The 15,252-nt window shown below is 46.5% G+C and overlaps 1 protein-coding gene across 1 annotated transcript in view; it reads right to left on the reverse strand.

Annotated features, from left to right (window-relative positions):
* Positions 1-15,252, reverse strand: part of COG3 (component of oligomeric golgi complex 3) — a 1,080,852-nt gene that overhangs the window by 828,513 nt on the left and 237,087 nt on the right. Inside the window, exon 6 of the mRNA XM_069640775.1 lies at positions 5,553-5,645. Within this exon, the coding sequence (XP_069496876.1) occupies positions 5,553-5,645 (93 nt within the window). The remainder of the gene's footprint in view (positions 1-5,552; positions 5,646-15,252) is intronic.

Raw genomic sequence — 15,252 nt, forward strand, 5'->3', positions numbered from 1 at the left:
CTGAACGTTAGAGGTCTTAACTCCTCATCTAAAAGATCTCTAACGAACCACAAATGTAACCGCTTGAAGCTGGATGTCATTTTCTTAAAGAGACACATTGGAGGGGCTTTGGGGAGAGGGGTACCAGCCATGAAAGCAAGGGCTATCGAAAAAAATCTACCAGACCTTGTTTGAATCCAAAAAGAGAGGGGTAGCAGTGGCGATTGCTAACAAGCTGTGCTTTACAGAATTCGCTACCCTTAGAGACCCAGAGGTACACTACATATTTGTTAAGGGGCTGATAAAAAAGGCCAAAAGGTATCCTTAGTCTCAATCTACTGCCCAAACGAGGGACAGGACCACTACTGGGAAAAAGTGAAAGGGAAAATCCAAACCCTTGTAGAGGGGCAGCTACTCAGTGGGGGTCACATGGGAGGCTATAACATGGTCCTGGACCCAGCAACAGACAGGAAGAGGGCAACCCCATCAAGGGGATGCTCGTCACTTTTCTCAAATAAATAAACTGGGGGTGTGGCTTGTGAGGGAAAAGCTGACCCACCATACACATTCCACTCAAAGGTCCATGATACCTATTCTAGGATAGACTATGTCCTCCTAGACACTCTCCTGATAGAGTGTCGAAATGAACCATAGAGCCGGTACCCTGGTCGGACCACGATTTGTTCTGTGCAAAAATGGGCTAGTGGATTACAGAGCAAAGAAAGGGGAGGTGGACATGCAATGCCCTGCTTTTGAAAGATAGAGAGGTAGCCCAGGGCTTGTTGAAATCGATACAAGTGGAATTAATCCGATAAGTTCAATAAACACAAAGTTTTAAAAAAAAGAATTTCTGTCACACAATCTCTACTTCCAGCTCCTGCTCCATGAATACCAATGTCAACCTCTGCTTCTGGCCCCTCCTCCACACTACTACTACTCCCATCCTTCTCCCCAGTCACACTCCTTTCACTCTGCCAATCACTTAACATTCACTACCTCCAATAAACCCACTCACTAGTCTTACATGCACTCTCACAACACAGTAACACTTGCACTCGCCAACCAATACCTTACCTGCTCTACAATTTGCTTCCATGCTCTTGTCCAACCCACAATTTCCTGTTTCCTGGGCATTCTTCTACACCCCTCCCCATCTTCTGGTTGTATGTCTGGTCCCAGCCAATCTGGCCTTGTCTTCCTCGCCCGGGGGGGGTTGTCGCATACAGAGAAACATTCAAATAGCAAGATAAGCCCCGTCCCTTTTTCCCCTCCCACATGGGATCGCCGTGAGGCAGCAATGGTGGCCCGCATTGTACAGTGTCCAAGTTCATGTTCAGGGGCCTTGTTGTGGCTTCCCCCAAGGAGAGAATTGTCCTCGTCTGTGGTCGTTTGTCCGGTTTCAGTACCTGCTGGTGTAGGGAAGTTGCGCCACTCCGGCCAGTGCTCACACTGGGGAGTGGTTCACAGCATGCCAGGTGACTGCATAGGCTCTAGGCCGTGTCTTGAACGTTCTCTCTCTTGCTCTGCCAGTCCGTCGATGTAACGCTGATGGCCTAAGGGCACGATGGGTGGTTTCTCTGATCTCCTGTGTTGCATGAAGCATGGTCTAAGACGGACAAAAACTTGGTGGGCATGTGTTTGATGATGTATGAAGGGGGACAAAAGTGTTACTGCCCAATTAAAGATTGGCACTTGAGGAGGAGATGGGGACGGGGTCCTTTTCAAATGCCACCGTCCCCCACTTGGGCAGGATTGGCTATGTCTTCAACCCACTCCAGGCTGAGAGGGGTTCCTATCCACGTGTGGCAGGGTCAAGTTGCTGACCTAGACACAGATAGACTGGCTTCTGATTGTCTCTGGATGCGACAATTGCTTATGCTAAAGTACCCACAGCCCACAATGTTAAACATAGGTTCACTGTCAAAGACAGGGATCAAGCCTGTAGGTATGCAGTTGCAGTCAGGTAAAAAAACGGTCCTGACCACTGGCTATGAAAACCTTGCAAAGTCAGAAATCAACAGCGGCAGGCAGACAGGTCTTGTCAAGATGCAGGACAGCAGAGCTTCCAGAGTCCTCGTCAGTTCATCAGCTTATTGGTTCCAGGACAGATTTGGCAGAGTGTTTTCCCCAACTACTCTAGCTTTAGTCTAGTTTGCTTTTCACAACGCAAGGATGCAGACCTCTGGTTGGAAATCTGCTTCCATCACAATGGTGCATCCTTTCAAATTTGTGGCAGCAATCCAGCCACTGGTCATGCCACATTAACATTTCGGTTGCCAGACATTTGGTCGAAAAAAATTTGTCGACAGGACATTTGGTCGAAACCATTTGGTCGAAAACCAAATGGTCGAATTTTTTTATTTTTTTTATTTTCACTTTTTTAAAAAAAAATTTTGGGGGGTCCCCCCCACCCCCCAAAACCCCCTTTTTTTCTAAAAAAAACCTTTTTTTCCCTAAGCTACAACCTAAAAAATATATATATAAATAAAATAAAAAATTCAACCATTTGGTTTTTGACCAAATTACGTCGACCAAATGTCTTTCGACGAAATGACTTTCGACGAAATGTCCAGACACCCAACATTTCCCTGGGCTCCTTCGAAAGTTTCACTCAAAATTTGAATTCTTTGCACCAGTTCATAAACCATGCATGTATCTAGCTCGATCTGGTACAGGCTCTGCAGCTACCACCTTTTCTTGAGAGGCAGAGTCATGATCATATATAGCAACTTCACGGTCTCATTCATTCACAGGGCACAAAGGTTTCGGTTTGACTTAGTACTGAATTTTAAACACAAGGATTGCTTGTAGAACAACTCCAGGCTGTTACCCATTAGTATCCCAACCACTAACCAGGGGAGTCTAAACAGCAAACCATGTCGGGCTACTCCCGCAGGGAACAGTGTGTCTTTGGGACCATAAAGTCACATTGCGGTGAAGCCTTGCTAGGACTTTAGGCAGGCAAAAAGTTGGTAAACCAGTCATGAAAAAGTAAAATGTTTATAGCCTCTCACCAGAAGTACAGTTTATGATTTCCTGTCACACTGCAAAACCTGGCAACAACACGAGTAATAAGGCTTTAGATAACGAAACCCACAAATGGTGCAAGTACTTAGGATTTCGATGACCATACCCTGTTTATAGGTTATGTTAAAACGCATTTAGGCAGCACCCATCACCAACATGGTGGACATACAGTGCCAAAGACTGTCCAATAAGGTGATGTGCTGATACTGATCCTTGAGATATGTCCGTACCACAGCATATTATAACAATGTATGAAAAGTCATGGTACTCTCTGGTCATATGGCTGCAATAGACGGCAAATGGGGCAATTGCCTGGGCATATGCCGCCAAAGCCAGATAAATGCCTGGAGATGTGCCAAAATTACTGTCACCGTCAACTATTGTTAACAAAGCACAGGTTTCTAATTATTCAAATTTGCACATACATACCTTTTACAAAATGAAAGCAATGCAGTAATCATTCACATATATTAGTTCTAAAACATAGACTAGTTTTGGATTATGATAAAAAGTACATCTTAAAATAGAATAATGCAATCACACAGGCAGGTAGCACGCCTATGATCAAAATGGCAAACTACATGTAGGCCTTTAGGATAGGGTCTCAAAACACCACTTTCTGAAGCGCCATAGTTTGTACATCCTGCAATACATTTCACAAAGTAAACATAAATGATGATAAAGTAGAATTACATATCCTTAAAACTCACAGAAATATGGATAACCTTAAAAAGTTACTCTGATGATCCTCCAGGTGACGTTGCTTCTCCCCAAAGAGGAGCCATTTTCCATGAGGCTAAGAAGGTGAGGCAGCTAACCGATAGTCCCCCTAGGGGCAGTAACATGCGGAAGGATTTTATGGGGAGGAAGTCCCCTCCTGGGGAGAAGGACGTGAATCTGGGGATGACCCCTTTATCTCCCAACCCTTACAGGGTGATAACACTCAACCCTTCCTTATCTATGATAAAGTCCAAGACTATGTGCTACTGTAATGCGTCAGACAATCTCACTAGAATAGCTACTAGGGCAAAAAAGACCCTGAGAACGCTACAGTCAAGCATAAAGAGTATTCAACCAGCTGTTGTCAAACTGACGTTGCTCTGGAGCTGTCAAAGCTACTGAAGCTTAGCAGTAAAGAAGGGCAAAGAGGACGACATCCAGAAGGAGAGCTAAGAGGCTGCTAAAAAGCCAGCGAGTTGGAAACAGGGTTTTCGAAGGCTGTATCGAAGCAGCAGTGTGAACTCGACAACCTTGAAGCTGACAGTCAGTGTGGTGGTGGCGTGACCGGTCATGGGTGGACCTTGCAGGACAAGAACTATGCTGAGACCGCCAACACGAGCCTACTGCGGAGCCGCATAGGCGATTGCATGGGAAGAACGAAGAACTGTGGTGGTTGCTCGACCTGTAACAGGTGGACCGTCTAGTCTGAAATTTGCGCCCAAACCGCTAATGAGAACCGACCGCTTAGTCAAGCAGGCCGAAGAACAAAGAGAAAGAACGACCGTGCGACCCCTTGCGAAACCAGTGAAGAGTTCACCAAGAGAAGATAACAGGAACAGTAATAAGTCAGAGCGGGGCTGGGAATACCTGAGAAAGAAAAACAAGAGAGACATAGATAATTACATGAGGCAACACCCTGGACAGTTCCATGATACTGTGGTATTGGACAGTCAAGAAGAACCTCATCAGCATCCCAGTGGGGGAATTTTGAAGAACATTGGTAAAGCATTGAAGAGCTAAGGGGAGCTCGGGGAGACTCAACCTTGTCCCAGAGGGGGAAAGTTGAAGGACAGTGTTCAACTGGAGATAATACAAAATCTGTGGAGTGAACTTAGAGAATTAATGAAGAATCTAAAATTAAAGTAACTCCAGGAAACCCGGTTGAAAACTGGATGTACACTAGGAGAAGGGAGCCATTCTCCTAGTCCTGTGATATTTCTGAAACTTTGGGAAACCTGAACTTTAAGAGAAGGGAGTCAATTCTACTGGGACGGGACTAAAACATTTTCGATAGCTTAGTGATTTGTGTTTTAGTGACAAGGATAGAATAGGAGTTTTGACTAGGACTGTGCCTTTTCTTTAGGACACAACAGGCATCCTGACCAGCCCTAGGTTTAGTTTGGTTGAATTAGGGAGATCACCTTGAGTTTTACGGTTAGATAGGATTACATGATCTGTTTAATAAAGGTTTGCAGCAACTAACATTCCTTTACTTGGTCAGACCCCTCATTCCAGATCACCACAGTACATCATTTCAATATTAGCTTTTCATCAATAAGAAGAGAACCAGTATTTCTTTGATCCACAGCGAATTAAAAATTATATTACTGGCTAAGCAAGCAACCAGCCTTAATGGCAGAGTTTCAAGCCAAAGTCTTGATGTCAAATAAGATAATATTGAAGCCTAAATATGTAAGGCTATCTCTAAATGATATGAAAGTTGACAAAAGGACACATGGGCTGCTATATAAATCAATACGATTTCCAAGAAAGATAATTGAAAAACGTTTCAGAGTATCACAAATGCTTAGCTAGTGATCACTTACATGTGAGGAAATATACATTACACAGTCATCGAGCTTTGCCAGCATTGGTATAAATCCTTCACTATTCACAGACAATGTGGGGGAATTTAGTTTCTAGGAAGAAGAAACAAGAAGAAATGTCACATAAGAGCAAAATGAAGCAGTTATAAAAAATAAAATTGTGTGTGCTATGCAAATACCCCAAATAATTCAATAGAAACATAGTGGTTTTGAACATTAAAAATAGGATTCTTTCAAAAGCAAAACAATGCATCTTTACTGCAAGTTGTTGGAAAACCACAATAACATTAAAAATATTATGTACTCATTTAAATATCAATAAAAGAGTAAACAAAAACAACAATACATAGTTTAAGAAAGCAACAAAAATAAATGACAACACTCAGGGGGGCAAGTGATTTGCCCTCACCTTTCCCCCCTTCGACTTTCCCACACCAGGCCCACGCTCCCAGGTCCTGGTCACACAATGGTAAACTGCAAAAAGTGCATTGTGGGCATTACTCGGCTCATGAAATCCCTCACAGTTCTGACCCCTCTCTGTAAATAGCAGCCTGCTTCTGAGCCTTTGCTTGGAAGGGTAGAAAAGAAAAAAGTTCCTTACCTGAAACTATAGTTCTCCAGCTTTGCCATCTTTCAGGGATTCAAAAGTTTAGAATACGTCACTGCGGTCAGGCAGACAATCCCCAATACACATTTAGCACAGCAATGACCAGGAAGTAAACCCTGGGATGGCTGGCATAACCTCATATTTGAAGGCCATCTTCAGATTTGTTAAAGCTGTATTAGTGCATCATAAATACTCTACCTTCCTCGAAGGGAAGGTGGGCACATGTCAATCTAAGAACGAACCTAGTGCTGGAGAATTGGGGTTACAGATATCTTTTTTCTTCACCAGTATTGGCTCTTTCATAGATTCACATGCTTAGAATAGATTGAACAGCAGTAAAAAGAGGTGGCAAATGGGACAGTGAGCATAAACAAGGTCTTATCTCTAGCATAACAGATGTTGAAGCACTGCTATGTAAAAGTATCATTCAGTGTCCTTATTTGCCACTTGACAGATGCTGTGTATCGGCATGCTGGCATGGAATGTCACCATGGATGCATTTTCCGTTTGAGGAGTATGCAGTAAATCAACTTTGGATTGTCCTATTGGCTGTCTCGTGACAGAACATTCTACATGGTGCAACACAACTGGCTATGTCCCTTTTGTAAAGGGTGCGACCGTAATTGGAGCTGCCAAACGTCACAAAGAATTGCTCTAAATCCAGTGTGATCCTGCTTGTCTATATGCCAAGAGAAATCTGCGTTACGAATACTGTAATGATGGTTCGACGGGTTTAAAGTCTTTGAAGATTGTTGATAAAGAATGTCTTGATTAGATGGAATTCGGAAACCATCAGAAGTCAAAAAGGACGTGTAATTATTATTATTGGATATTTCACCAACATCTGGATGTCACTAACCCACCGTGTCACGAGGAATGCAGTTTTCAAAGATCACCATTTCAGTTCTGCCCTGTGCATGGGCAGAAGGGACGCTTTGTGTTTGGCGAGCACTTTAGTCCGCTTCCATGTTGATATTAGTGTGTATAGCCATAGAACTACTTAACCGGCACGTGCAAGTACAGGTTGGGTTGACCACCACTATGTTTACACTAAGAGTGAAGAACTCCGAGAGGGATGAAGTCCAACAATGAAGACAAATGTAGAAGGTAAGTATTAAGATGGATTTTCAGAACCAGCCCAGTCAGAGGGTTCTGAGAGGCCAACTTTGTCGGTGAACACAGTATTTGACATTAGTCTACGGAAACGATCAGGGGCGTAAGCTAAGCAGTACCACAGACTTCAGGAACTAAGGGGCGTTGTGAAAGTGTTGTGCAAGTACAGTTAATGACACAAAGAGATAGGCCAGTAATAGAGTTCCACGCATAATTACAAAATCTACTAATTAGGCCTTAAAACACTAAGCAAGTACAACTTAAAAACATATACACAAACACACAAAGCAATCCCAAAGTGAGATTACTTACACTAAAACACAGATGAAGCAATTCAATAAAGCTGAGCAATGAAACTGTAGCTAGTGAAGTGAAAATAACACTTGTGAAAATGTAACCTGCCTTTAACCTTACGTGGGGTCAGTAATGTGAGGCAGACAACTGTTTGTGGTTTTCTCAGTGTTAGTCATTTTATCCATAACAAAAAGTGCAAAGAAAACCTAACTAAACTTACTCTACCAGGTTGTTCCCTACCTAGTCTAGGTTCTAAGGGAAATTCTCCTAGCATGCACAAAACTGGCTCTCACACTAAACAACAAAACATTAAAACAAATGATTACCAAATAACCAGTGACTTGGATCAGCGTTCACCTGTCCTGTGTAGATCCCGTTCCCAGGAATATCCAAAGTCAATTTCTCCAAATGTTCACAAAGAAAAGTAAAGTCTTGAACCAATTCTTGAGAGTTCCAAAAGAAAAAGTTCACTCAAACAAAAATCCACTTGTAAAGGTTCTTTATCCAGCTTTTGAAAAGTTCCCCTTCCAATTCCAGCAAAGAAAACAGCACCAATGGTGATCTTGGATATCGTCCTTCCAGGATGGACATGACAGTTCAAAGACAAAAGTACCACTTCTACAACTGTCCATATGTTTGTAACCTCTGCAGTGTCTTTCGTATAACTTGTCACAATGCTTCTTCTTAGGGTGTTGCGTTCCTCTCGTCAAGCCCCTTCTCATAATGTCACTGTGGAGGCAGGCTCTTTTGCTCCACAGTGTGCTACTGTTTCAATCGCCTTAAAAACAACACGTTCTGACAATATAATAGACAACCACAGTTCCGTTAGCTTTGCTTCAACTTGGTACTTTATGATCGTTAGGAAACAATACAAGACTCTTCGGCCTCCAGAGGTAGACAAGGCACTCTTTCCTATGTTATAAGACAAGGGAAGCCTCTTTGCCTCTTCGGTCTATTTTACGGCTATCAATATAATCTGCATTTGCTTCCAGACTGCTTCTCTCTTCGCATCAACAGTCTCAGCATTACAGATTGTTGACTCATCTTCTTACAAGTACTGAGCTCCCTTCCCCAGCTTTATGCACACCACCTTGGTTCCAGCAGCTACTCCAAAGCTGTAATGCCACTCTTCCAGCTTTGGATAACCTTGTCACCCTTGTATCAGAGGATACTGGACCTTTAACGATTTTAACAACTTCAGAATATAGGTGGTTAGATTTTAATAGGGCTGGTTTCACTGTAGAAAGGATTTGCCTACTGGCTTGGGTACTACTTGCTCTCATCTTTACTTCAGCAACTTCTGCAATTACAGAATAGTTGTTCGGATGTCACAAGGTTCAGGTTTCACAAGAAAAACAGATTTAGGTACACGTGACCACTTAATGGTGATTTTTAACTTCAAACAACTGTAAGGACTTGCGTTCCCTTTCATTCATACGGAGTGATACCTTGACTCTGTTTGGGAATCCCAATTATCCATACACAACCTTTCTTTGATGTAATAGTTCTTGTAACAATTGGTGGTGAAAATCCGTTTTAACCTTCCGAGTGATTTAGAACAGCTTTCTCCCTCTTAATTGGAGACACGCGACCACTCCGGTAAAGTTATATAGTTCAACAATGGAAAATGGAAAGCTTTTCGTTTACGCGAGCACTTGGACTTGCATTAAATGCGCGCATTACTTCTACTCGCTCCCACTTCCACGCGAGTTATAATTGAGCTGGTTACAGTTACCAGCAAGGGATTTTCAGTGAATTGGAAAACAGAGCTTCACTCACCGGCTCCAGAAACACTGTGGTTGCAGGCTGCTTGCAGTTCCCAACTTTTCTTCATAATACTACAGCTTCAGGGACTATTGGGACCCACACCCCTCTACAGCCTGGGTGTCTGCGGTCCGGCCTCGACCACGGGCACTCTGCTTCACTCTGCTGTCCCTTGCCTCTCTTCTGCACACAGGACTCAGTTGCAGCACAATCTCAGCTCTGCAGTCACAGCTACTTGGCGTACCTCGTAAGACTTTCAACTTCAGCACGTCTCTATCAGTGCAGCCACGGCTAAGCAGGGTTTGTGAACACAGGACCAACTCAGAACCTGCAGGTGAAATCTGCTCTTCTCTCATCCTGGCGTCCCTTAATTGATCACACTTCATTAACTGCCAGCCTCATGCTCTTCTCCTTCTGCTACTACGGCCAGCCCGCAAGCTCCTTCCTACAGCTCCTTCCTGCTGCAGCCTTTTAGGCCTCTCAGGTACGACAATCTACTTCAGGCACAGGCCCTTAACGTTAATTGCCTGAGCCTGGCAAAGGCAATTAGGCCTACTTGCCTGTCCTTTACTTCTACATGCCTCCTCAGCCCTCTTCTTCGTCTCAGTCTCTATGGGATTCTGGGGCAGGTAGTTTGTTTTAAGGAAATTAGGTTTTTCCCCTCCTTTTCCACTTTGAAGGGTAGTTTTAGGTCCCTTCATATTTTTAGAAGAGGGATTGTGGGTTTTAATCCTATTCGAGACAGATGGTATAGAATAGGCCACATTTCAGTCATTCCTTTTGGTATACCTTTGGCACTGAGGAAGAAGTTTATTTATAGGGATACAAAAGACCTGTTATTTTGATATAATATGTTGCAAGGTGACAACCTTGGAGTTTTCCATATCAGTCTTACTAGGAGGTTGAGATATATTAAAGTGACAATAAGTCAGAAACTCCTCTGACATGGTGCTAAGAGTATCCCTCTCAGAGGAAAACTACCATGCCTCATCCCATGGAATCTCACTACCCTGGGTCTTGTCACCACCCATATGATCCTTCCACAGTACACCACCCCCAGGGTTAGGATCAGGAAGTGTCTGCCCTTTCCTGGCCACCTGGGAGGAGACTTTAGGAAGGGTTTTGGTAAGGAATCTTCAAGATTGGGCTGGGAGGATAGCTCAGGGGTAACACCCGCCTTGGAAGCAAGATGACTTGGAGCAACAAAGGTTTGATCCCCCGGTCCGCGCTTAGAAACCTCTGGGTATTAGGCATGTTATGAATACACAATTACAATGATTCCTAACACTTAGCAGTCCATCCCTATTGGGTAAGTAGGCCTACTGCCACAACAGAGCAAAGTTCAAAGTACCTACATGAGCCGATGGGTTAGATGTCTCAAAAGTAGCCCTGCACAAGCTTTCGCAAAGCCAACAGTTTGTAAAAGTTGATGTTTAAAAGCCCCAAGGGTAAATATTGTTGGGAATGCACTCTCAATCCACCACACTAGGGTCAACCCTGTTGGGGATACTTCGCTAGAACTGCAGTGACTACAGTCCGTAGAGAGTGTGTCTCGGGAGTGAACTTTGTGCCCATACAATCCCTACGGCGGGAGAGGGGCATAGAAACAGCCAAGTACACATGTGACCTTCATTTTCCAAGTGACCACACATTTGGTACTCAGTCGCTGGGGATACTCACCTCCGCAGTAAGACCAGTCAATGGAGGTCAAGGGGGTCACATGCAAAATGGTTGAAGGTGTTGAGATTGGGACCTGCTATGCAGTGGTTCCGATCTATTATTATGGGCCAGCTCTGGCAGACTTGCATAGCTGGACAAGCTAGACAACTCAGAACAACAGCCACAGCGGGTACCAATGAGTGAAGAGATTTTCAAGACACAACAGAAGTAGTGCAACAGTGAAATAAATTAAAAGTTACTCACCGTAGTGACTAACGTAGACCCCTTTCCTCCAGACGGGAGACAGAAATTTTTCACCAGAAAAAACATTCTACCCCTTTAAATTAAGAGGCACGCAAGAGTGCGGCCCTGGGAGCTGTCCTGACGCCGCCCTCCGGCACCACACCTCAGTCCCCATTGACGCATCGACAATAGATTTAACATTGCCCAATGACACCAGTATTATTAGGGGGAGGTTTATGGAACGCATGGAGGAAAGGGGACCAAGGACTAAAAGTATGTTAGTCACTACAGTGAGTAATTTATAATTACTCTTACGTCCCTTCCCCTTTCATCCATACTGCATGGGCGATTACAACTGAATGTAGCCGAAGCGTGGAGAGGAGACCATCCTTAAGCAAATAGGTTCCTGAGAACCGCCTGTCCGAAAGCCGCATCCGATTTAGAGGCGGCACCCAAACAGTAATGCTTGCAGAAAGCCGAGGGAGTGGCCCAAGTGGCCACCCTGCTTATGACTTGCCAAGGGATATGGCGCTGGAATGCGATGGCCGTTGCCTTGGCCCTGACTGCGTGGGCGTGCATGTTGGCCGGAAGCGGCTTGTGCTGGCCCTCGTACGCTTCATTGATGGCCGCGACCATCCAGTGGGATATGGAGGCCTTGGAGGCCCGATAGCCTAGTCTTGAGCCTCCGAAAGTGGCAAACAGGGCATTCGATTTGCAGAAGCCCTTGGTCCTGTCCAAGTAAAATTTCAGGGCACCCCTGACATCCAGGCAGTGCAGCACTCTCCGCTTCGTCCTTGGGATCGGCAAAAAACGTAGGAAGGACTATTTCCTCGTTCAAGTGGAAAACCGACGGCACCTTAGGCAGAAATGCTGGTGTGTCGGTAGGACTACTTTGTCCCTGTGAAAGGTAGTATATGGTTCAGAGGCGATCAGTGCCTGGATCTCGAGGACTATGCCAGCCGAGGTAAGGCCGACCAGCAAGGCCGTCTTGATGGTGACCAGCCTGATGTCCGCGGACGCCATTGGCTTGAACGGTTTGTGCACCAGGGCGCCCAAGACTATGTTGAGATCCCACACAGGGTGCAGCCTCTTGACAGGCGGATACAGCCTTGCAAGCCCCATCAAATATTTCTTGACAATAGGATTGGAGGAGGAGATCGCCTCCTCCGAATTCCTGTAAGCCCCAATGGCTGTGAGGTATGTACAGCAGGTGTCCACCTGCATACCAGAGTGGGCGAGGTGTGCCGAAAAGGAGAGCATGTCGTCCAAAGTGCATGCCAGGGGGGTGATTTCCTTGGAGTCTGCCCAGTGACAGAATCTGGTCCATTTACTTTCATACTGGGCCCTGGTAGCCTTGATCCTTGCGCCCTGTATGATTTCCAGATTAGCGTGGGCGAGGCTGAAGTGCTGCAACGTTACCTGCTCATGTACCACACTTTGAGGGCTAGTTTCTGTGGCACGGGGTGGATGTCCCTGCCCCTCTGCTGTGCCAGAAGATGAGCTGGGCCCGTCGGGAGGTGAATCTGAGGCAACTGCGAGAGGCTGAGCGGCTCCGAAAACCATGGCCTGGCCGGCCAACATGGAGCTATTAGAATGATGTTGAGCTGGCGAGACTCCTTGATCTTGCAAATCACTCTGCGAATCAGCGGAGTGGGCGGGAAGGCGTAAGCCTTCATGCAGTTCCATTAAAGCCGAAATGCGTCGCCCAGGGAACCGGGGCCCTGTCCCTGCCAGGAGGCAAACCGAGGGCACTTCTTGTTGTGCCAGGTGGCAAAGAGATCCACCTGTTGATGACCCCACTTGAAGATCTCCTGAATGACGAGGTTGTTTAGCTGCCACTTGTAATTGTCTGCTCCCAACCTGCCGAGTCTGTCCGCCTCCAGGTTGGCTTCCCCCAGGAGGTGGACTGCCGTGAGGTAGATATCGTTTTCCAGGGCCCACTCCCACATGCTGATTGCCAGTCTGCACAGAGGAGGGGATCTTGTGCCTCACTGCTTGTTGACGAAGTATATGCTGGTCGAGTTGTCTGTCTGGGTGAGGACAACCTTGCCCTTGAGAAGTGGTAGGAATGCTCTGAGCGCTACGGAGTTCAGCTCTAACAAATTGATGTGGTATTCCTGCTCCTGTCGAGTCCAGGTGCCGTGGACCGAGAGATCATCCAGGGTGGCTCCCCAGCCATAGAGCAAGGAGTCTGTGGTGATGGTGGCCTGCGGAGTGGGCGGCCGAAAGGGCTTGCCCGTCCGTAGGTTGCAGTCCCTAGACCACCATGTTAGGTCCGGGTGGAGAGATGGAGGAACATTGATCCTCTCGGATTGAGAGCCCCGCTCCTGGTTCCATGAGGCCGCAAAGTGCAGCGGAATCCTCCTCATCCTGAGTCTCGTGTGTGGGACAGCTAATAGGACCACCGCCAAGAGACCCAGGAGATGCTGGTACCACCACGCCGAGGTCACCTCTCTGCTGAGGAAATGGGCGGTGGCCCTCTTGAAGGCAGAGATCTTGTCCTCCGACGAAAATACCTTCTCGAAGCACGGGTCCCAGATGAGGCCCAAGAATGTCAGTAAGCGTGCGGTGCAGCTGCAACTTATTGAGATGAGCGAGAAGCCCAGATCGTGAAGCGTTTACATAAGTGCATGGGAGGAGTGGTGAACCACTTCTGGAGATGTAGCGTTGACGAGTCAGTCATCGAAGTATGGGTAGATGTAAAGGCACTGCGCTCTGAGGAGGGCAGCCACTGTATTCATGAGCCTGGTAAAGACCCTGGGAGCCGAGTCAAGGCCAAAAGGAAGGACCTTGTACTGAAAATGGTAGCCCATGATCCTGAACCGAAGGAAAGAATGATGGGGCTGCCAAATCGGGACGTGTAGATACGCGTCCTTCAGATCCAGGGAGCACATCCAGTTCCCCTTGCACAATATCTCAGCTATAAAATCTGGTATAACCATCTTGAATTTTTGCAGGGGTAAGGAGAGGTTGAGGGTGGAAAGGTCCAACACAACTCTCAGGCCTGCCCAGTTCTTCTTCTGAATGGTGAAAATCCTGGAGTAAAAGCCCAAGCCTCGCTGGGAGGCTGGGACTTCCTCCACTGCTTGGCTCTCTACAAGCGACCAGAGCTCCGCCAGAAGAGTTGCTGTCCCAACTTGAGGTAGTGGATGGGAGGAGGGAGGAGAGCCTGAGATGGGTAGGCAGGACCCAGTGGATACTACGGAGAGGATCCAGGGGTCCGCGAAATTCTGGCGTGAAAAATGTGCATGGAGCGCAAGCCTGCCCCCCACTGGAGACACGTGGAGGCTGTGGCGGAGGAGGGGGACTGGAAAAAGCCCTTAGCCTCCCCCAACCCCCTTTTTGTTGCTTTCGCCGGTTCTGAGACGGCGAGCGGTCAGGCTGCTTGGATCTCTGTTCCTGGAAGCCGGGAAAAATCCTCCGTACCTACTCCCCCTGTCGGAGTGCTGCTGTGGCTGGGTGTACGACTTGGGCGTGGTCTTTGTCAAGATGGATTAAGACTTGGCGGTTTGTGAGCTGATTTACTTTTTGTCCAGCTCTTCGTCTGTGGAGGAGTGGAAGAGGGCCCCCCCCTCTCGAACGGTAGATCTAATATTCGTTCCTGGACATCAGGCTTAAACTTCGTTGCCCGGAGCCAGGCTGTCCTTCTCATGTCCTTGACGATACAGATGGCACGGCCAGAGGTGTCAATATGGGCAACAGTGGATTCCATGAGGTCCTGCGCCACCAGCTTGGCCTCAGCCAGCCCCGCCTTAAAAAGTGATTGGCTCTGCGTAGGGAGTACCGGGAGGAAGGCCGCAATTTCCCGCCATAACCTTTGGTTAGCGGCAAAATCCAAAGGGCTCCAAGGGGGTATTGAACGGGAACTGCAAGAAACAGAAAGAGAGCTAGAGGGCCTGATACAAAGTGAGGGGACCACCCGGGAGGACAGCGCCAAGATAAAGGACTTACAGATGACTTAAAGGACTTACAGATGACTTGTAGTGAACTCTGGGACAGATTATGCAGACTAAATTATAA

The sequence above is a fragment of the Ambystoma mexicanum genome, chromosome 7q, assembly GCF_040938575.1.
Source record: "Ambystoma mexicanum isolate Mex_15411 chromosome 7q, UKY_AmexF1_1, whole genome shotgun sequence".
NCBI classification, from domain to species: domain Eukaryota; kingdom Metazoa; phylum Chordata; class Amphibia; order Caudata; family Ambystomatidae; genus Ambystoma; species Ambystoma mexicanum.